At 58.9% G+C, this 22712-nt stretch overlaps 1 protein-coding gene across 18 annotated transcripts in view; it reads right to left on the minus strand.

Annotated features, from left to right (window-relative positions):
- FNBP1 (formin binding protein 1) overlaps positions 1 to 22712 on the minus strand; it is a 121888-nt gene that overhangs the window by 38843 nt on the left and 60333 nt on the right. For all 18 annotated transcript variants that reach the window (XM_070057987.2, XM_070057982.2, XM_089321304.1 and 15 more), the window contains exons 3-6: positions 20025 to 20081; positions 18477 to 18624; positions 5222 to 5284; positions 4798 to 4902 (exon numbers count right to left, since the gene is read on the minus strand). In XM_070057987.2, the coding sequence (XP_069914088.1) occupies positions 4798 to 4902; positions 5222 to 5284; positions 18477 to 18624; positions 20025 to 20081 (373 nt within the window). The remainder of the gene's footprint in view (positions 1 to 4797; positions 4903 to 5221; positions 5285 to 18476; positions 18625 to 20024; positions 20082 to 22712) is intronic.

Below are 22712 nucleotides of genomic sequence, written 5' to 3' on the forward strand. Positions count from 1 at the left end.
ATCACATACTGGCCTAGCGCTCTACTTTAACTCACAAATGCCCCAGGACGGCCTGTGCTGCTCACAGAAGGGCATCCGCTCAGGATTTAAAAAGCTAAAGACATTCAGAGCCAAACACTTCCAGGGACCCTAACGCCGCCCGAAAAACCGGCACGCAGGCTCCCGCAGAACCAGGGCTCTCCTGAGACTTCCCGGACGTCTCCTCGCACGGGGTTACAGAACGAGGACCCAGGGCGGCGCAGGAGCGGGGGTCGGGGACCCTCGCTGTGCCGGGAATCCTCCCAGCGAGGGCCCTGGGTGAAGGCCTCACGGTGACCCCACGTGGCCGACGACCGCCTGTAAACCGAGCCCTGGCGGCTGAAGGCCCAGACGAGCTGGAATTCAAAAACCATAACTTGAGCCGCGCTGTTTGCGACCGCGGGCTGCAGTTTCCGTGAGACAATGTCCCATTCTGCGTTTGCAAATTATGTCAGAGGCAGCGGTCCCGGGGCGCGGGCGCGGCAGAAAGGGAACGATTCAGTGCCCGCGCGTGCCCTCGGCTGGATGCAGGCATTTGCCAAACACTGCGCTCTCTGTCCAGAAACATTAGTCCACATTCCAGTCATTTTGATAACCTTCTCCTTTGTCTCCCCAGCACCACGCGAGCCCCCGTGGCATCCTCAGAACTCGGAGACGGCCGGCCCCCAGCACAGGCAGACGCCCACCCCCAGGTCGTCACCAGCCCGCCTCTCAAGAGGTGCTTAGGGGCACACGGGAGATTTCACAACACGGCAAACGCGGCGGCAGGGGAAAAAAACGGAAGGCAAATTCCTCAAAGCCGAACACCAGTGATTCTCCATCCGCGGCCCTGCGGGTGGCCAGGGGACAGGTGAGTCACAGAGCAAACGGATGGATGAGAACCCTTCTCAGCTTCGGGGCTGAACAAAGCCAGAGACAGACGGGAGAGGCAACAGACCACGAAGACACGATCCCGCTAGAATTTCCCAACGACTGGACTGTCCCAGGTTCCCGGCTGTCCCGAGCGCTCGGTGTAACCAAGCCGGCTGGGAGGACCTGACCTCCACCACCTTCAGCACAGGCTGCGCTCAGCTGCAGCCTGCACGGATGACCAGTGCCACAGCACCCACCGGCCCCTCACCCACGCAGCTGACCTCCACGCCACGAGGTCCCGCATCCCTCTGATGCTGCAGCAGGCTGTGCCACTGCCTGTGATTCCAGCATCGCATGAGCACAGGTGCACAGGTTCAAGTCCCGGCTGCTTCACTTCCCATCCAGCTCCCTGCTGATGCCTCTGGGAAGGCAGCAGAAGATGGCCCAAGTGCTTGGGCCCCTGCACCCGCGTGGGAGACCCGGGTGAAACTCCTGGCTTCAGCCTGGCCTCGCTCTGGCTGTTGTGGCCATCTGGGGGGTGAACCAGCAGATGGAAGACCTCTTTCCTTTTTTTTTTTTTTTTTTTTTAAAGATTTATTTATTTTATTTGAAAGTCAGAGTTACACAGAGAGAGAAGGAGAGGCAGAGAGAAAGAGAGAAATCCTCCATCCGATGGTTCACTCCCCAACCAGCTGCAACGGCTGGAGCTGTGCCGATCCAAAGCCAGGAGCCAGGAGCTCACTCCTGGCCTCCCACATGGGTGCAGGGGCCAAAGGGCCTGGGCCATCTTCCACTGCTTTCCTAGGCCACAGCAGAGAGCTGGATGGGAAGAGGAGCAGCTGGGACTAGAAGCGGCGCCCATATGGGATGCTGGCGCTTCAGGCAAGGGCATTAACCCACTGTGCCACTGTTCCGGCCCCAGACCTCTCCCCCCCCAACTCTGTTTCTCTAACTCTGCCTTTCAAATAAATAAATAGATCTTTTTTTAAGAATTATTTTATTTATTTGAAAGTCAGAGTTACACACAGAGAGAAGGAGAGAGAGAGAGAGAGAGAGAGAGAGAGAGAGAGAGATCGGTCGGTCTTCCATTCTGCTGGTTCACTCCCCAAATGACTGTAATGGCCAGAGCTGAGCTGATCCGAAGACAGGAGCCAGGAGCTTCCTCTGGGTCTCCAACGTGGGTACAGGGGCCCAAGGACCTGGGCCATCCTCCACTGCTTTCCCAGGCCACAGCAGAGAGTTGGACAGGAAGAGGAGCAGCCAGGACTCAAATTGGCGCCCAGGTGGGATACTGGTGCTGCAGGCGAGGGCTTTAACCTGCTACGCCACCTCGCCGGCTCTCAATCTTTTTTTTTTTTAAGAAAAAAGTTTGACTTCTTTGAACATATTTGCAAAATAAAAGAAATCACACAACATGAAATTAACACTAGGCAACGCTAAGAGTGAAAACACTGCCTCGACTCAGCCTGGTGCTGGCACACGGCTCCCCGGGCAATACAGTTAGGAGCGGGGGGAACAGCCAAACTGCTGTGCGTGGGGAATCGCAGTGTCAGGTCACACTGAAAGCAAAGGAACTCGGGAGCTCCCACATCCAGACGCCGCTCCACCAGCTTCCCTGGCTGTGATGCCACCCGCGACGCCGTGGAGGGAGCAAACAGGACGCTCAGGGAAGAAACAATGAGGAAAAAAAGACAACAAAGCCCAGCACCGCATTTTTGGAAGTACTCAAGCGGCTAGCAGCAAGTGGGCTGAGCGGAACACGGACGTCCGGCGGCCGCACTGCAGGTCCCTGCTCGGGATCGGACCTCGGGGGCGGGGGAAAGTCCTCTTGGAGATCACTGGGCCACGGGAGCCTGAACTCACAGAATCACGCAGACCCAAGGCTCACGGTGCGAACCCAGACTCATGGATCTCCCAGCTTGGGTGCGATCCCAGTAACGCCTGCCCCCCGGACAGCCCACAAGCCGTACTTGGCTCCGAACGTCAGCTACCACAGAACATTCTGGAAGCAATCCTGGGTCCACGCTCTCATGACAGTGAGCCCCGGCTCCATCGTGGAGAGCATAACTAAGAGTAGGGAAATCCACAAAACTGCAGGCTTCCGGCACGACTACGAGGTCTGGGGAGGGCAGGTTGGTGGGGCCGGCAGAATGAACCCAAACCCGGGCAAGGTGCCGCCACTGCCTTAAGACAAGGGATTGATGCAGAACGCCACACCCCGCTGTTCACTCGGATGGACGCAGCCTCTCTCGGAAGCGAATGCTCCCAGGGACCCTACGTCTCCCAGGAGGGAGCCCAAGGACTCTGGGACTCAGCGCAATGCAAGGGGAGAGAGGAGCAAACAGAGCGACACCCACAGAAGATGCCAGCAAGGACTGATAGAGAAATGCCTCTGTGTGCAGCCGTAACTACGCGCAGCCACGCGGTTACACAGTAGTAAACAGCAACGGGAACGGAACTGATACAGCAAATAGATGACAAACAACCAACCTTGCGGGTAAACAGCCAGGACGCCACAAAAGTGTGGCGAGAATTACCGTGGAGCGTGTTACGGGCGACTCACTGCTGATCAGTTTGAGAATTCCTGACACAGTGGATTCAGAATCACAAAAACGCAACCCACCAGGATCGACCGAGGAGCAGACAGAAAAAACTGGATCGCTGTGGCACAGCAGGTTAAAGCCCTGGTCTGCAGCACCCGCATCCCATGTGGGTGCCTATTCGAGTCCCGGCTGCTCCACTTCTGATCCAGCTCTCTGCTGTGGCCTGGGAAAGCAGTAGAAGATGGCCCAGGTCCTTGGGCCCCTGCGCCCGCGTGGGAGACCTGGAAGAAGCTCCTGGCTCCTGGCTTCGGCCCTGGCTATTGCAGAAATTTGGGGAGTGAACCAGCGGGTGGAAGGCCTGCCCCAACTTACTCTTTTTTGTAAAGATTTATTTATTTATTTGAAAGGCAGAGTCACGGACACACACGCAGAGGTCAACCCTCCGTCCGCTGGTTCACTCCCTCAAAGCCCACAACAGCCAAGGCCGGGCCAGGCCAAAGCCAAGGAGCTTCTTGCAGGTCTCCCACGGGTGGCAGGGCCCAAGCACCTGTGCCATCTTTTGCGCTTCCCCAGGCCATCGGCAGGGAGCCGATCGCAAGTGGAGCAGCCGGGACCTGAACTGGCGCTGCGTTGTGGGCTGCCGGTGTTCCCAGGGGCACAACGCTGGCCCCAGAACACGTATGCTCACATATTAAGTAATTCCAGAGAACACACTGAGTCTTGAGGAGGGGGCTGAGCAGAACTGAGTGCCTGCTACTTCCCTCCCAAAATCATCTCCAGTGAACATGGCCAGGAGAGCAGCAGGGCGAGGCCGTGCAAGGGCCGACAGCCGTGGGCGGCGGTGACTTCCACCGAAAGGGCACGCACCGGGCCCTGGGAGGAGCCGGCACCAGCCTCACCACAGCTCTAGCCGCTCCGGAGAAACAGCGCCAGTCCAAGCCCATGGCACAGCAGCGTCTGCGGGGGCTCTGACATGTGAGCCGCGGGCGGCCTCCAGCCACTGCTGCCCCGAGCCGCGGGCGGCCTCCAGCCACTGCTGCCCCGAGCCGCGGGCGGCCTCCAGCCACTGCTGCCTGTGAGATAGGATGAGGACCCTCCGTCGGGTTCCAGCGGCATTCCGAGTGGCCAGGCGCATCCAGGGGCGCTCGGCCGCCCGCCCTGACGCTCCAGAAACGCACTTTGCTTTGAAGAGCCGTGAAGAGAGCGGCACAGCTCGTGAGACCACCCCCACCCCCGGCAATGCACTCCCCGCATCCTAGCGCCAAAGCGCCCGCGGAGGTCCGAGTGTGTGCGTCCCCGGGGCCGGGGCCCGGTGCGCGCGCGCGCACACACACACACACACACACACACACGGAGGCCGGAGGCGCTCTCGGCCGCACCTCACCTTCTCCACGTCGGCCTTGGTGACGTTGATGTCGGCGTCCATCTTCTCGAAGTACTGCTGGGCTCGGTCGGCCTCTTTGCAGTCACGCTCAAACCGCCTCTTGCTCTGCAAGGCAGGGGAGGGGGCGTTGCCGACGGAGGCCCGAGGCGCCCACGCCAAGCAAGGGGTCTGGCTGCACCCCAAGCCCACCCTCCACGAGCCCGTCGGCCAGGTGGCCTCTCAGGAGTGACGTTAAAGCCTGCGCTCGCGGCCACCAGAGCGGCCACACTCGAGCCGGCACGGCGGTTCCAGGGACAAATTACGCCCAACTGGGAGAGAACCGTCACGGCGGCGGCGTGTCCCGTCCGCCCGCGATCGGATCAAGCGTAAACTGAGTGCCAACGGGAAGGCCCACGCACACGTTCGCGGGCTGCTGTCCACTTACTGCCTCGAGCTGCTTCCAGCAGGTCTCTATGTGCTGCTGTGCCTTCCGCCCGTCATGGAAGTTCTAGAAAGGGGACAAGACATCCGCGGTCAGCAGCCGCCTTCTCTCGCACGGACACGGGAGAAACAGTCCACACAGTGACATTTAAATATCGAATGCTGGGGGCCGGCGCCGTGGCATAGCGGGTAAAGCGGCTTCCTGCAGTGCCCGCATCCCATATGGGCACTGGTTCATATCCTGGCTGCTCCACTTCCAATCCCGCTCTCTGCTATGGCCTGGGAAAGCAGTAGAGGATGGCCCAAGTCCTTAGGTCCCTGCACCCTCATGGGAGGTGCAGAAGAAGTTCTCTGGCTCCTGGCTTCGGGCCAGGCAAGCTACAGCCATCGTGGCCATTTGGGGAATGAGTGAGCCGGCAGGTAGAAGGTTTCTCTCTGTCTCTTTCTCTCTGTAACTCTGGCTTTCAAATACATAAGCAAGTAAATAAATAAGTAAATATCGAGCACTGAGTGTGTGTGCTCCAAAGAGATTTAAGAGTTACAGATCACAAGAGGAACTGGAAGCGAGCAGGGTCGCAGGGTCCCCCACAAAACTTCAGGTCCCGATGACTGGATCTGCAGGCGCTGTTTCCACAGGCGCACAGCAGCGCCGTGGGGCGGGGACCGCCATCACTTCCGCCGCCTCTGGGACCCACGCTCCAGCACCACGCTCATCCGAACCCCACCATTCGGCTGTCTTTACTCCATCAGAGAAACTGCAACATCCCACCGCTAATTTCAGAACATTTTTCTCACCCCAAAGAGAAGCCCCGAGTCTCTCAGCTGTCGCCCTCCCGCTGTCACCGCGGCTCTGCCTGCGGGGGTGTCCCGTGCGGACCCGGTCACACAGGAGCAGGAGGACGTCTGTGGCTTTACCGAGTACATCATCCCCATGCGCACCGGTCTCACCCGGGCCAGGCATTAATTCCTTTTTGTCACCAAACGATGCTGCAGTGTGTAGCTACACCACGTCTCCCACACTGTGCCTGTCCTTCCTCACTTGGCAGACACGGGGCAGGGGTGAGGCCGGGTGCTACAACCGACGCTGCTAGATTTGAGTACGAGCTGTGTGTGGTCGGTTGCTTTAAACACTGCTTTAGGGGCTGGCGCTGTGGCACAGTGGGTTAATCCGCTGTCTGCAGCACTGGCGTCCCATATGGGCACTGGCTCGAGTCCCGGCTGCTCCACTTCCGATCCAGCTCCCTGCTAATGCACCTGGGAAAGCAACGGAAGATGGCCCAAGTGCTTGGGCCCCTGCACCCACGTGGGAGACCTGGAAGAAGCGCCTGGTTGCAGCCAGCAGATAGAAGACCTCTGTCTGTCTCTTCCCCCCTCAACTCTGCATTTCAAAATTAACGTAGGGTCTGGCAGGCTTCCTTATGTGAACAAGCAAGAGCCAGTGGAGGGCTCTGAGCTCAGATGCTGGGGGGGGGGGGTCCCACAGAGGGGGCCGCTGCGGCAGAGCTGGGGAGACGGTGCAGGTGTGATGGGATCGGATTCCAGGCATTTCTAAAAACACACACACCCCTTCTAACTGTTGGTTTATTCCTCAAATGCTCACAAGAGCCAGGGCTGGGCCAGGCAGAGGCCGGGAGCCAGGACCTCCATGGGGGTCCCCCCCAGGAGCAGGGACCCAAGCATGGGAGACATCACCCACTGCACTCAGGCGAGGAGGCAGGACTTGAACCCGGGCCTCCACTGAGACGCGGGCATTCCAAATTTATTTATTAACTGAAAAACAGGGAGAGAAACATTGATCTTCTAGCCACTGGCTCACTCCCCAGACAGCCGGAGCTGGACCAGGCAGAAGCCAGGAGCCAGGAGCGTCCTCTGAGTCCCTCCCATGTGGGTGCAGGGGCCCAAGCGCTTGAGCCATCTTCCTCTGCCTCCCCAGGCGCATCAGCAAGGAGCTGGATAAGAAGTGGAGCAGGCGGGACTTGAACTAGTGCTCGGATGTGGGACGCCGAACCGGCAGATGGCAGCTTAGCTCAATGTGCCGCAACGCCAGCCCCCAGGTGGCATCTCAGCCACCGTGCCAGAGGCCGGCCCGGAGTATCTTTTGATCCATCAAAGATTCTCAGGGCGGGCGGGTGGGGGTAACGGGGCACCGGGTGAGCCCGAGGTTGCTGGTCTGGGCGGGGAGCTCAGACGTGTGGCTGCGGGTGTGAAGGTGCTGAGACCTGTTCGAGGCTCCAAGCAGAGAGCCCGACGTTCACTGGGACCTGCGCCTGTGCTCAGCGGGGCCAGCCCAGGAGATGAACAGGCACGAGGGGTGCTGACAGTCGGAGACCCGGAGACCGAACAGCGTCAGCAAGGAAAACAGACTGCAGAGGGAGAGACGCTAGGCACACACGGCTCTGTCAAGGAAACTGTGTCTTTTTTGTTAAATTTTCTTTTTCCTTTTTTGTTAAAGCTTTATTTTATTTGCTTGAAATGCAGAGTTAGCGAGAAGAGGGAGGGAGGGAGGGAGGAGAGGAGAGGAGACAGGAGACAGGAGAGGAGAGAGAGGCCTTCCACCTGCTCGTTCACTCCCCAAATGGCCACAACAGCCGGGGCTGGGCCAGGCAGGACAAAGCCAGGAGCCAGGAGCTTCTTCTAGGCCTCCCATTTGGGTGCAGGGGCCCAAGGACCTTGATCATCCTCTGCTGCTTTCCCAGGTCCATTAGCAGGGAGCTGGATGGGAAGTGGAGCAGCTGGGACTTCAGCTGGTGCCCATATGGGATGCCAGAGCTGCAGGTGGCGGCTTAACCTGCTGCACCACAGCGCTGGCCACACAATTTTTTTTTTTTAATTCAGTGAACTAAAATCACCCGTTCCTGCCATCCCCAATATCTCCTTCCTGGCTCCCCCAACTCAGCCGATAGACTGGTGGTGTCCTGGGTCCGTCTCCAGCCCATCAGCGTCCCTGGAGGCCAACTGGCCTGGGCCCACTGCTTTGGCTAGAGTGCCACGCCCAGGCCTGGCCCTGCCCAGGACAGGGATCTGCACCTGCAGCCTCTCCGGGCTGGCCGGGTCCCCGATCTTGGCTCTGGCCGGGCAGCCCTCCCAACTCTGCCAGTCTACGGCGCATGCGACCTGTGCGCCCGGAGGCTGGGAGCACCAGCACTTCCCCACAGTGACCGGTGATTGGCCTGGACCCTGCCCGCTCCTTGAATAAACCTCCTTCCTCCAATTATGGCTGTGAATGTGCCGCCTGTTTGCTGCCTGACTAGGTAGGCACTGGTGCCGGGCTGCACTGCCGAGGGGACAGGACGGCCAAGGCCACAGGTCTGTCCCTAAGTGCAGGCTCAGCGCTCTGCCCCCACACAGAAGATAACCGGGTCCCGTGTTTAAAGAACAGGGCTCCTTTATAAGGCAGTGCCGGCGCGGGTCCCCTGTGGGGTCAAGTTTCACTGTTTCTCTGCTGCACACGGGACTCTCAGGAAAAGAATTCAGGCAAGGAGGAAGGAAGGCTGTCCCCCAGGGAAAAGGGACGGGGAGGCGGAGACAAAGGCCCAGGCGGCTTGCCTGCACCCGCGCGTGGGGCTCTCCCCGCTTCCCCGGGGACGCCCCCCCCCCCCGGCCGGGCCCCGGAGCCTGGCTGAGATCTGAAATGCTGCAGCCCAGGGCGGTGAGCAGGGAGAGGAGCCCCGGACGGACGGATTGGAGAGGCCGCCCGGGTCAGCCTGTCCCGCCGAGTGCTATAAAAGGAAGCATCTCCGAAGACAGCAGGCTTCCAGAGAAGGCCAATTTTGGAAGCACTGGGATGACTGATTGAAGGCCCGCGCGGCGCATTCTCGGGCCACTCCTCCATCAGCTTGCACAGTGTGTGCCTTCCACTTCGCTGGCGAGTCCTCTCCCAGGAAGACGCCTCGGCCGCACCTCCCCCTCCGCTGCTACAGTCACCTGGAAACTTCAGCTAGGATCCTGTCATTTCACGTGGCTTAAGAGATAGGTGGGGGCCGGCGCTGTAGCATCCCATACGGACGCCAGTTAGAATCCCGGCTGCTCCACTTAAGATCCAGCCCCTTGCTAGCGCCCTGGGAAAGCGGCGGCGGACGGCTCGAGCCCAGGTCCCTGGGCCCCTGCACCACGTGGGAGACCTGGGTGGGGCTCCAGGCTCCTGTCGTAGCCATTTGGGGATGGAAGATCTCCAGTGTCTCCCTCTCTGTAACTCTGCCTTTAAATCAATCAATCCTTTTAAAAAACAGACACAGATCAAGGTGATGATGGCCACTTTCCATCCAGTCTTTCCTCCCCAGCACAGGTGCCCCCAGCACTTATTTGTCTTACTTGTTACTTATTTGTTACTTAAGGGTGTAACAGGAGCCTTAAGGCCCAGTGCGCCCTGGGGGCCCTCATTCTCCCCGTCTGTCTCTTTCTCTCTCTCTGTCTCTCTCGACCTCCTTTAAGGTACAAGTTCAACAAAGGGGCTCCCCAGATATATCTGTTGTTTGGTACAAACAATAGGAGAGCGGTTCTCCTCCGCACAGGGAGCCAGTGTGCGCCTGCAGCCGGTGCACAAAGACGGATTGTTCTCTGCACAAAGATAACCAGGCTTGTTCGGGGCCCCGCATGAAGTCATCCAGCTCTTCCCCTGACCAGAGAGGAGACAGGAAATGCCATCCCAAAGGGCCCACAGAGCCGCTCCTTATCTCCTCCGGGGAGAGGAGGCTTGGGTTTCTCTTTGCTTCTTTGAAAACCCCGTGAGGGACGCCAAGGCCACACGCACCTACTTCATTCCAACTTCTCAGCGGCACGTTAGTCTACACAGATGAAAACCAACCTTCAAGAAAAACTCTCAAGAAATTTCCTGCCGAGACAGAAAGCAAAGCCGAATCCCAGAGGACCAAAGTCGGCAGGCACGAGGGAAGAGTGGAAACGGAAAAGCTTCCCAGGGTGGGAAGCAGCACCGTGCGCAGCCATGCCGACGGCCGGGGAGGGCTCAGCGCCCTGCTCCGCCACCCGGCCGCCTGTCCCTTTAAGGCTGAAAACCGATGTGAGGACAGAAAAGGCGGGAAGAGTAGAGAGGGAACTCAACCGAGGGCAGCGGCCGTGTGCAATTTTAAATAAAACACGGAGGCCGCAGTTGAACGCAGAGGAACTGGTGACAGACGTGGGGGGTAGTGGCCCCGACACGGCGGCTCCCAGCCCCACCCGGGCCTCCCCGAGCCCCCGTGTGTCTGAGGGGTGCGGTAGTTACGTGGATCGTGCAGCTCTGCTTGCCTCACTTCTGTGCCACACCCTGCCTTTAAACCCCAAATCAGAAACCAGGTACACGCACCCTGTTTGCACCCGGTGAGGCCCGAGCGTCAGAAAAGCACCATGCGTGTGGCCCAGGTGCCACGTGCAGGGGCTCGGGCCCTGCACTGACTGCCCGGGCATCGGGCAGGGGCCGGCAGGCGGCAGAGGGGATGGAGCCCGAGTCTTCCTCCACTGTGCTGCCGCCACGCCCACATCCAGCACCGGCCCAGACCCCGCATCCTCTTCTCTGTCCAACACGATGCCCTCTCAGTGGCCTTCCAACGCCGGCGCCTCTGCAGGGCCTCCCTCGGCCGACTTCCAGAACAACCGAATGGCTCCCGTCCCCCACCGAGTCCCTTCCCCGGCACTGAGCTGCCACCTGCGCACGAGAACAAGGAGAGTTCTGGATCGAGCGCCAGGTGGACAAGCGGAGCTCTGGAGGCTGCAGCGGCCCAGGCTGGGGGCCTCACAGCCTGACTCGATCGCCCACGGCACAGGCCGACCGCGGGCCCGGGTGTGCGGGGGCCACCGGCAGCAGTGGCTTCAACAGAAGGCAGTTGGGTGCCAAGGGCCTGGGCTGTTCGGGGACTGGCCAGATGCCAGTGCCGGGACATGGAGGAGGAGGAGAGGTGGGCTGGGGCCGGACCTCGCGTGGCCTCCCTGGACACGGAAGTGTGATGGAAGCCACTGAAGACTTGGGAAGGGGAGTGGCACCGTCTGAGCTGCGTCACAGCAAGCCCGAGCTGGCTGCCCTGCAGGGGGACGTGCAGGGGACGACTGAATGGGGGTGGGGACAGGAGGCTGTGGCCCGCGCCTTCCCTGGGCAGAGCTGGCTGGGAGACGGGGCTGGCCACGGGCAAGTGTGGGAGGTGAGTGAGGAGGGTCAGCGCAGCATTCCCAGGGGACAGGAGGACCAGCTGGGCCGGGAAGAAAAGAAAAGAGAGAAAAGTTCCCTCTGCCCCTCCCCCCCCCCCCCCGCCCCAACCTGCAGTGACTGGGACAGGCCTGGAGGCGGCAGGGCACTCAGCCCAGGTCTCCCACGTGGGTGGCAGGGGCCGACTACTCGGGCCGTCACCGCTGCCACCCAGGGCGCACGCTGGCAGGAATCTGGAGCCGGGAGTGGGGACTCGAGAGCAGGTAACTGCCACGTGGGATGGAGACACCCGAGCCGACAGGGTTCCTGCGGACAGGAGCCGGGCTGGAAGGGAAAAGTGGAGGCTGGGAGGGCTCCACGTTTTCACCCACAACAACGAGGTCCAAAGGCCAGAAAGGGGTGCCGTGGCACAGCAGGTGGTCCCTGGCTTGGGGCACCTGCGCCCCACAGCTGAACACCTGAGAGGCGGCACCCTAGGAGGCGGCGGGTGACGGCCCGGGCACTCGGGTCCCTGCCGTCCGCCTGAGAGACCCGGATGCAGTTCCAGGCTCCTGGCTTCCGCCGTGGCTTTTGCTTTCAAATGAATAACTTAACCTCTAGAAAACGGTGCCACTTAGGGGCCGGCGTCATGTCTCAGCGCACTAAGCTGCTGTGGCGATGGGGGCACCTCATCTGGAGTGCGGTGCTGGTCCCCAACGAGTCCAGGCTGCTCGGCTTCCCGGACGTTGCAGCCATCGGAGGGGGTGAACCCGCAGACTGAAGACACCGCTGTCACTCTGCTTCCAAATAGATCTTAAAAAACATCCACCCTGCAGAGCTGCCTTACGGGAAATGAGCCTCTACATGGGGCTAGAAACTGGACTTATTTTCCTTTTTGAGGCTTATTTTACTTATTTGAAAGGCAGAGTCACACACACACACACACACACACACACACACACACAGAGAGAGAGAGACTGATTCCATCTGCTGGTTCACTTCCCAAATGGCCACAATGGCCAGGGCTGGGTCAGGCAGCAGCCAGGGGCCCAGACACTTGGGTCATCCTCTGCTGCTTTCCCAGGTGCATTAGCAGGGAGCTGGATCAGAAGTGGAGCAGCCAGGACTTGAACTGGCGCTCACATGGGATGCCGGTGTTGCAGGCGGCAGCGTATCCCGCTGCCCTACAACATAGGGCCCAAATAGGATCTGCTCAACCCCAAATGTTAGCAAGAGCGTTCCAGCTTCCAGTGTAGGATCAATTTCCAAATATTTCTGAAACCTCAGGAAGCACTTAGTTAAGGGGTCCGTCCAAGGTCCGGGTGTCTGTGGGGACGCCCTGTGGCCCAGAGGATGGAGCGAGCGGCAGGAGGCATCGCGTGAGTGCCCAGTGATGCTGACTGTCCACCTGCAGGGGGCGCTGGCCAAGAACCTCCAGGTCCCCTGGGAGAGCCACGGACCTCCTCCGGCTGCTCCCGCGTGGTCAGCGGCGATCCCCATGGATAACCCCGGACAGGCTCGGAGCTTGCAGCTGAACCAGACAAGCCCTAAACGCTTTCGCAAGCAACAGTTGCAGCAGGGAGGGATGTGTTTGTCGTCAACTCCGAAGTACCCAAATCTCAGAAGAAGCCAATTCACATCCAACTCAGGAGCCCAGCCACACCTGGGGCTCTCGCCTGCGTCTACCAGCGACCACTAATCCTAATGGATGACCGGCGGCTCCCTGCGAGTTTTGACCTCAAAGTCTCCAGCCTGGGAGTTCGGCTTGGTAACAATCTTGCCTCTCCCGCCAAGGAGGCAGCTTACTCCAGTCCTGTTCCTGTAACTTGTTAACAACCTGTGAGAGCCTACAGCTCAGACAAGAAGCCAGGAGCGAAATTAATTTTAATAGCATTAAAATCAGGCACAGCTACCAAAATCCTAATGATTAAAATGGAAGGATATAAACTGGGCGCTGGTGTTGTGGCACAGTGGATAAAGCTGCTGCCTACAATGCTGGCACCCCATGCGGGTGCTGGTTCGAGTCCCTGCGGCTCCTCTTCTAATCTGCTGTGGCCTGGGAAAGCAGCAGAAGAAGGTCCAAGTGTTTGGGCCCCTGCACCCGTGTGGGAGACCCAGAAGCAGCTCCTGGCTCCTGCCTTCAACTAGGCTCAGCCTGGCTGTTGTGGCCATCTGGGGAGTGAACCAGTGGATAGAAGACCTGTCTGTCTCTCTCTCTCTCTGTCTTCCCTGCCCCCTCTGTAACTCTTTCAAATAAATAAATTTTTTTAAAAAAGGATATAAATTATATGTATACTGGTACTAGTACTTTTGAATACTATATTAACATAAACTTATCTGTAAATGACACTGGGAAGCAAACTCGGAAAACGTGGGTTTCCATCCACGGCAGACCGTGGGTTTCATTCTTTCATTCATCACTAACATTCTCTTAAAATTTTGGGAGCCTGTAAATGCATCCTGGCTCCCCCTGACCCCAAAAGGAGAGTAAATTTTAAAATGTTAAGAATTCTATTTTTTGTGCTCACCTGAAAAACAAAACAATTACAATAGTCTCTGTGAATCTGAAAACCAGGAAAGAACCAGGCAACCACGACCCTGTCGGGAGCTCACTCCGCTGCTCGCTCTCCTTCCCCACTCGCTCCTGCTCACCCCCGAACCCCAGCAACCCCGGCCCCAGACAACGTCCCCGTGCCGGGCACTCGGCCTGCATTCACCCCGGGGCCCGGGCAGGGCTCCACCACTTCCAGCGAGAAGGTACGGTGGGCCAGAGACACGGCCACCGGTCAGGGAGCTGCACAGGGCAGGTGGGGCTCTGGGGAGGCTGCACGGGGCAGGTGGGGCTCTGGGGGGGCTGCACGGGGCAGGTGGGGCTCTGGGGGGGCTGCACGGGGCAGGTGGGGCTCTGGGGGGGCTGCACAGGGCAGGTGGGGCTTGGGGGGGCTGCACAGGGCAGGTGGGGCTCTGGGGGGGGCTGCAGGCTGCAGAGCCTGTGCCTGTCCTCCCCTTGCACCCCCACCTGCTGGCAGCCCCAGCTCCTGGTCCCACCACCGACCCAGGTCAAGGTGGAAGCACATGGCCCGCCGGTCACAGGGGCACAGTGAAAGGTGCTGGATTAGCCCCCCCGTTCTAGTCGCTCCGTGTCCCTCTGCTGAGGACGAAACGCTAAGAGTCCACAGCTGCGCTGGAAGTCACCCTTGGCCTTGGTGAAGAACCCGCGTCCCAGTCCTGGCTCCACCCCAACCTCAGCGTCCTGCTCACGCCCACTCCAGGTGCAGCAGGTGACGGCTGGAGGAACTGGGTCCCTGCCACCCATGTGGGAGTTCCCAGCTCCTGGCTCCACCCAGGCCCAGCCCTCGCTATTGTGGGTATTTGAGGAGTGAAGCAGCTGATGGCGCTGTCTGTCTGTCTGTCTCTGTCTCTGAAACTTCAAAGAAAAAAGTCATCATTATAAAAATTAGAGTGTTTAACCAGGAAAAGCCAAGTGGCCAAAACTCAAACTCCAAAGGGAAACACTGGTTACCAGGAGACCCCAAATAGCTCCTTTTCCAAAACTAACTGCAGAGGGAGATGTTCCCACCATGAAATCCAGCGTCCCTGTGTGTTAATGGAAACACTCGATGATATAAAGAAGGCGCACACGGGCCCGCGCTGTCGGGGAAGGGCCCCCGGCCCCCGCCCCCTTCCCGCGCTGCAGGCTCCGTATCTGGGGAGAGAGGCCTAACATGGCCATCTTCATCCCCACGGGACATGGCGAGGGCAACGGTGACGTGCAGTGGATGTCGGCTTTCAGGATCTAAATAATGAAAGAACCAACGGTATCCGAATAATTTGTAAATGACACCGCGCTAGCATGGCGCAGTGGCTGACGACAGGAGCCTGCTCCCGGCCAGGGCTCGGTCCTCCCGCCCGCACCTGCTGCCCACGTGTCCCATGTGTGCCCCCGATGGCCTCCCGGGGCCCTGACGTGTCGCCTTCCTCTGAGCAAGCAGGGAAGGGGCTTCAAGGAAGCTTCAGGCCAGCAGCTCCACCCAAGAGAACGTCTGACTCAGGTCTCTGCTTGTAAATCTGCAGATAAAAGGAACGCGGTCTTCTAAGATATTATTTAATGTGTGTCTCAGCCACCTATAATTTACTCCATAAAAGTACTATAATTTCTGATAAAAAAAGGGAAAAGAATTCAAACACAGACACGACTGCCCATAAAAAAGACCTATGATTACCAATGAGTAAATAAAACAACAACCCGGTCCCCCACGGCCAAGGCGCACGAGGCCCCTCACCGGGGAAACAGCAGGAGAAGCCGGCCTCCTCCGGCCCCACGGACCTGCTCTGGCCCCGGCAGGCGCGTGGGGTACAGCACGGTGGGTTAAGGAAACCCCTGGAGCTCACATTCTAGCGTGAGATGGGGAAACCGACAAGCTGGCACAGAAAACGTGAGACGCCAGGAAGTCCCGGGCAGAGAGCGGGAAGCCGGAGACGGTGCGCGTGGAGGGGAGGAGGGCTAAGGGGCAGGGAGAGGGTCTTTAAACAAGATGGGCAGGGAAGAACCCAAGTGCCCGAGGAGAGCAGGTGCACGGGTCCTCGGGCAGGTGCGCGGCGGGGAGGCCGGCCCCTGCGGGCTTCCCACCTAAGACTCGCGCCAGACACAGAGCTCCTGTTTGCTTCTAAGACCCAGGCTCCGTGGGCGCCGGGTGGAGGGCGGTCAGGGACAAGACCCGGGGCACTGAATAAAGTAACAAACAGGAAGAAGACAGAGGCCTCGCGAGGTCGGGGGAAGTCCAGGGAGCAGGTCGGCCGGCTCCGACTCTGTATTTGTTTTATCTTCCTGAGGCCTCTGGGCTCTGCTTCCCTGCTTCCCCTCCTCATATCTCGCGGAAGACGCCGGGGCCTCTCCCCCTCAGCGCCACGGACGCCCGGCCCTGGGTCCTGGAATTCTCTGGGTGGGGCTGAGCCGTGCCCTGCTCAGCGGGCGGCAGTCCTGGCTCCAGCCACGTCCAAGGCCGCCCGTGCAGGGACGAGCTTCCCGGGGCCGATCAGCCGTCCTGGTCCAGGGCCCTCGCTCTCATGCAGACACCACAACTCCTTCATCAGCCTGATTTTTCAATCGGTGGGTTGACCTGAAGGCACACGGCTCTTCCCAAGCACACGGCAAGGCCTACGCTGCACGTGTGTAGCTCAGCGCGCGCTGAACTCAGATGCTTAAAGGCCCTGCCGCCCCGGCCTCTGCACGGCTGTGCGCTCTGGGGTGCTCATCCCAGGCCGCCCCCCCCACCCCTCCAGTCTCGGGGTGAAATTCTTCAAGTTAAGGCCCCTGGGAAGCTTGTCCCTGGGCCCCAGTCCCAAGCATGTGAGATTTTTCCATTAAATGCTCTCATGGAGCGGCTGGCGCTGCGGCAGAGCAGGTAGAGCTGCCGCCTGTGAAGCCGGCATCCCATGTGGGCGCAGGTTCAAGTCCCGGCTGCTCCTCTCCCAGTCCAGCTCTCTGCTGTGGCCTGGGAAAGCAGAAGAAGATGGTCCAAGTGCTTGGGCCCCTGCACGTGGGAGACCTGGATGAAGCTCCTGGCTCCTGGCTTTGGCTTGGCCCAGCCCTGGCCATTGTGGCCATCTGGGGAGTGAACCAGCAGACAAAAAATCACACTCTAACTCTTCCAAAATAAATTAAATATTACTAAAAATTATTATAAATAAGTAAATAAATGCTCGCATGAATGACACCTGTACAAGCAGACGTCTTCAAAATCTTCATGGAGAGGCTCGTGTCCCATATGGGCTCCAGTTCAAGTCCCTGCCGCTCCACTTCCAATCCAGCTCCCTGCTGTGGCCTGGGAAAGCAGTGGAAGGTGGCCCAAGTGCTTTGGCCTCTACACCGATGTGGGAGACCCAGAAGAAGCTCCTGGCTCCTGGCTTCAGATTGGCCCAGCTCTGGCCTTTGTGGTCATTTGGGGAGTGAACCAGCGGATGGAAGATTGAGCTCTCTATTTTTCCCTCTCTCTGTCTGTAGCCATATTTTTCAAATAAATAAATCTTTAAAAAATAAAAAAAATAGGAGCCAGTGCTGTGGCGCAGCAGGTTAAGGCCCTGGCCTGAAGCACTGGCATCCCATATGGGCGCCAGTTATAGTCCCGGCTGCTCCTCTTCTGATCCAGCTCTCTGCTGTGGCCTGGGAAAGCAGTAGAAGATGGTCCAAGTCTTTGGGCCCCTGCACCCGCGTGGGAGACCTGGAGGAGGCTCCTGGCTCCTGGCTTTGGATCGGTGCAGCTTCGGCCGTTGCGGCCATCTGGGGAGTGAACTAGCAGATGGAAGACCTCTCTCTCTCTCTCTCTCGCTCTCTGTAACTCTGTCTGTCATATAAATAAAATAAATCTTTAAAAAAATAAAATGAAAATGGCTAAAGCAAATTTAAAAAAAATAAATAAGAAAGTTGTGGAAAATGGAATGAAATGGTTACTGCGTGTTCCCCGCGATCTCTCTGGGGCCCCGTACTCTGACTTTGCTCGGCCGTCACAGCCGCGATGACACATGATCTCTGCCACTATTGAGCGCGTCCTCTGTGTCCGCAGGAGCCACATCTGTCGCTGGCTCACGTACCTCCGTGGCACCGGGTTTCTGTGGCCCCAGAGTCGTATCCAGAAGTCTACACCTGGTCCACTCTGCCTCTCTATTACTAGGACCCGGTTATCACAGGCATCAGACAGCGGCCGAACGGTGAACGAGGGCAGGATCTCGACCAGGCTGTCCTCCGGTTAGCAACACGAGGCCGCGGTGGCAACGGCGGGGTGGGGGGAGGGCATGGCCAGGCCCTCTGTCCGCCTCCTTAACCCCCTCCCCAGCACCTCTCACGCCCGTGTTCCACCTCGTCCAGACCACACCGCACTGCTGCCTCTTTATGTCGGCTTCCTTCCAATACAGCAGACTCAACCCCCTCACCGGGATTCGCATTCCGGGGTTTGTAGACAAGTTCTCGGAGTGGTGAGGGGGCCTGGCACCTGCCCTGGAGACCCTGAGAGCCTGCCCGGGAGCAGGGCCTGCCGTTTTCATAGGACCCCCAGGCATGGCACACGTGGCCCCACGGAAGCTCCCAGGGATGCCCCGTCAGCCGCGCCCCTCCCCCACCGGGTACAATGCGCGGAAGCCGGGTTACCGATTTCCTCTCCTGTTTTAGCTCCTGCACGTAGCGAGCCAGGTCCACCATGATCTGCGCCGTCATGTTCTCCGAGATGAGCTCGTGCTGCCCCGCGTAGTCGTTCATCTCGTTCAGGGTGGAGAGGAAGGCCTTGCAGGACGTGTACCTGCGGGGCAGAGCACAGGCGGGCGCGCCTCACGCACGGCCCGGCCCCAGGGAGTGGCCCCGGAAACCAGGCTAATTGGCATGGACCTCCCGCGGGGTCCCGAGGACTCCTCACACGCCCAGGGCTCAGCCTTGATTACAGCGGAGCCGGCTCCTCCCTCTGGAACCGCGCCTCCCGCAAGAGGCAGTGTCTGCCCCGTTACCACCTGGTCCAAACACACCCAGGCCGAACGTGCGGACGCGAGAGCACAACTCAGATCTAAGCCACGCACACACACACACACCCACACACACCCACACACACGCGCCTCCTTCAGCCGGCCACTTCCAGACGCCTTCGTGGCTGGCCGACAGGGGCGGTAACGTTAGGTGATGGCACTCCGGTAACATGACAGCCCTCCGGATGCCGTAAAGCCAAACCAAGACTCATGGAGGTATAACCAGAGTTCCCGTATCCCAGTTACTTTAACTGAAGCCACCTGAACAGGCCCAGGGGCTCGGTAGAAGACGAGGGCATCCAGGACGTTTCTACCGTTCTCTCCCCTGATTTAAAAACTGACCCAGAGGCCGGCACTGTGGCGGTGTGGCTAAGCGCCGCCTGTGACACCAGCATCCCATGTCGGAGCGCTGGTTCCAGTCCCGGCTGCTCCACTTCCAATCCAGCTCCCTGCTCATGTGCCTGGGAAGGCGCCTGGGCCCCTGCACCCACGTGGGAGACCCGGATGGAGTTCCTGGCTCCTGGGTCCGCCTGGCCCGGCCCTGACCATGGCAGCCATTTGGTGAGTGAATGAGCAGATAGAAGGTCCATCTCTCTCTGTCCCCCCCAGCCCCGGTCAATCTGCCTTTCAAATACCCCCCTGCCCCCCGCCGCCTTTTTTTTTGACAGGCAAAGCGGACAGTGAGAGAGAGAGAGACAGAGAGAAAGGTCTTCCTTTGCCGTTGGTTCACCCTCCAATGGCCGCCGCGGCCAGCGCGCTGTGGCCGGCGCACCATGCTGATCCGATGGCAGGAGCCAGGTGCTTCTCCTGGTCTCCCATGGGGTGCAGGGCCCAAGCACTTGGGCCATCCTCCACTGCACTCCCGGGCCACAGCAGAGAGCTGGCCTGGAAGAGGGGCATCTGGGACAGAATCCGGCGCCCCGACCGGGACTAGAACCCGGTGTGCCGGTGCCGCAAGGCAGAGGATTAGCCTAGTGAGCCGCGGCGCCGGCCTCAAATAAACCCTTAAAAACACGATGTAAAAGCTGGCCCAGACGTGAGCGGAGACACAGTCACTCTTGCAGCTCTGGCCGGGGGCGTCTACACACGGCCAGTCAGCCAGTCAGCCAGGGGCGTCTACACACGGCCAGTAGCCAGTCAGCCGGGGCGTCTACACACGGCCAGTCAGGCACGACGCACTCACTTGTACTCGTCCTCCTCCTTCGAGTTCTTCTTCGGTTGGTATTTCTTGGAAAGATTCCTGGAATGGAAATGCAGGTATGTCACTCACAGAGGATGATGGTGGGGAAACCAGGAGGGAAGACAAAGCGAGTGCTTCGAGTTTACACTAAAACAAAAACACGCAGCGCCCCCAGATGCAGTGCCCCCGTCCTTCCTGTACCCACAAGTGTGCTGAGCGGCCGTTACCAAAGACTCGCACGGCTCTGCCCAGAGGCAGAGCAGCTGGGAGCGGCCGTGGCGGCCGCGGCAGGACCCGGCTGGGCGACACCCAAGAGTGCAGACAGGCAGGCAGCCCCCATCCAAGAGTCCCAGTCAGAACTCAGCACCGAGGGTGTCTTTCCAAGGCTGAGTGGCTGTCCCTGCACAGAGCTGACGAGAGCCACTCGGGACCAAGTCTTCCACGTGGCAGAGACACAGATATGTCTGTGCTGAGACATTTAACCAGAAAAACCTGTTCTGGAGACACAGAGAGCAGGCGAGCGGGTGAGACAGCGAGAGACGGCATCGGCTCCCGTGCGCTGGGTTCACTTCCCCTAGGCCCCCAGTGGCTGGGAGCTCAACCATGGCTCTCGCATGGGGGCAGGCCCCCAGCCCCTGAGCCATCACCTCCGCCTTCCTGAATCCCCATGAGCAGGAAGCTGGGATCAGGGGCCAGAGCTGGAACCCGAACTCGGGCATCCAGACCACCAGGCCAGTGCCCCTCTGCCCAGGGGTCTTGTCACCCCTAACAGGCACACGCCAAGCACACAGCCCCCCTCAGTTCCCTTCCCAGTCCTGCCTCCAGGTTAAGAACCCAAATGCTACTGCCTACGTCCATCGCGCTAGAGGACCCACAGAAAGCAAGAAGTGATCCTGAGAAGAGAAACTCCTCCACTGCCCCCCCGGCCGGCACCGGCCCCCGGTGCCGGCCACTGATCCTCGGCGGGGCCCCCGCCGCTGGCACCTCCGTCTCCGCTTCCTTGTTGCCGTTCCTCTTTCGGCAGGTACCTTTATGATTTCTCGTTTCACTTTTATTTTTCTTCCACTTCCCTGAAATCCAGACTCATCTAGAAAAATGTGTGCCAGCAAGTCTCCCACGCTGAACGGGAACCTTTTACAGATGAACTGAAATCTACGCACATCTTAAAGAAACAGGATGCGATAAAGCCAGGGGCATGGACGGATGGACACTCCAGGGGCCAGTGTTGTGGCACGGAGGGTAAAGCCCGCACTGTACATGGGCGCCGGCTCAAGTCCCGGCTGCTCCACTTAAAACCCAGCTCCCTACTAACGTGCCGGGAAAGCAGCAGAACGTGGCCCAAGTCCTTGGGCCCTGCACCCACGTGGGAGACCCGGAAGGAGCTCCTGGCTCCGGACTGGTCCAGCTCTAGCTGTAGTGGTCATTTGGGAAGTAAATCAGGGGACGGAAGACCTCTCTCTGGGTCTTTCTCTCTCTTTCTGCAACTCTGCCTTTCAAATAAATAAATGAAGCTTAAAAAAACAATGGCCATTGCTGTGGGAATCAAGAGGCTACTGCCTGGACAGCGCGACCTTGGACAAATCCATGCGTCCCGCTCCTCATCCGTAAGCTGGAGCCGGTGTGGACATCACTCCTACTGTCCCTCTGACGGTCCACCATCCGGTGCAAGATATTCCAACTGTTGCAATGACGCCAGAAAGGTAGACGTGAGCACAGAACCATCTAGAAATTACTGGACACTCTGATTTTTTGAAGGTTGTGAAAACGTGAGTGTGCACTGAAATCTATCAACAATGGTACGTTTTTTTCTGGTGCTGTGTTTATCTGAGAAACCCAGATACAAAAGAACACAAGAAAGCAAGACTTTCTTAAACGGGAAGGAAAAAAAGCAAAAAGAAGAAATCTTTGCTGTTCAAAGCACAGCCTGGTGCTTCTGAGTTGCTCTATCACAACCAGTCCCGGGAGGCGGATGGAGGGGCAGCACCACGGCGCGGTAGGCCAAGCCTCCACCTGCGGCACCAGCAGCCCAGTCAGGCACCGATTCAAGTCCCTGCGGCTCCTCTCCCAACCTCGCTCCCGGCTGGGGCCTGGGAAGGCAGAGGAAGATGGCCCGAGTGCTTGGGCCCCTGCACCCGCATGGGAGACCAGAAAGCTCCTGGCTTCAGATGGGCCCAGCTCCAGCTGTTGCGGCCATTTGTGGAGTGACCAGCAGACAGAAGACCTCTCTCTCTCTCTCTCTCTCTCTCTCTCTCCCTCTCTGTCTATATCTCTGCCTCAAATAAATAAATTTTTTAAAAAAGAGGCAGATGTACGGGCAGGCGTTGTGACACAACGGGTTAAGCTGCTGCCTGCAATTTGAGTCCTGGCTGTTCCACTTTCACTCCAGCTCCCTGATAAATGCCTGGGAACGCCGTGGGAGACGCCCACATGCTTGGGCCCCTGCACCTAAGTGGAAGACTCAGATGGAGTTCTAGGTTCCTGACTTCCGCCTGGCCCAACCCCACGCATTAGGGCCATTTGGAGACTGAACCTACAGATGGTAGATCTTTCTTTCTCTCTCTGCCTTTCAAATTAATAAACCTCAAAAAAAAAAAAAAAAAAAAAAAAAAAAAAAAAAAAAAAAGAAAGGCCGGTGCCTCAACAGGCTAATCCTCCGCCTTGCGGCGCTGGCACACCAGGTTCTAGTCCCGG

Source organism: Oryctolagus cuniculus, chromosome 1 (genome assembly GCF_051225735.1).
Source record: "Oryctolagus cuniculus isolate XC-2025 breed Fujian yellow rabbit chromosome 1, ASM5122573v1, whole genome shotgun sequence".
NCBI lineage: Eukaryota > Metazoa > Chordata > Mammalia > Lagomorpha > Leporidae > Oryctolagus > Oryctolagus cuniculus.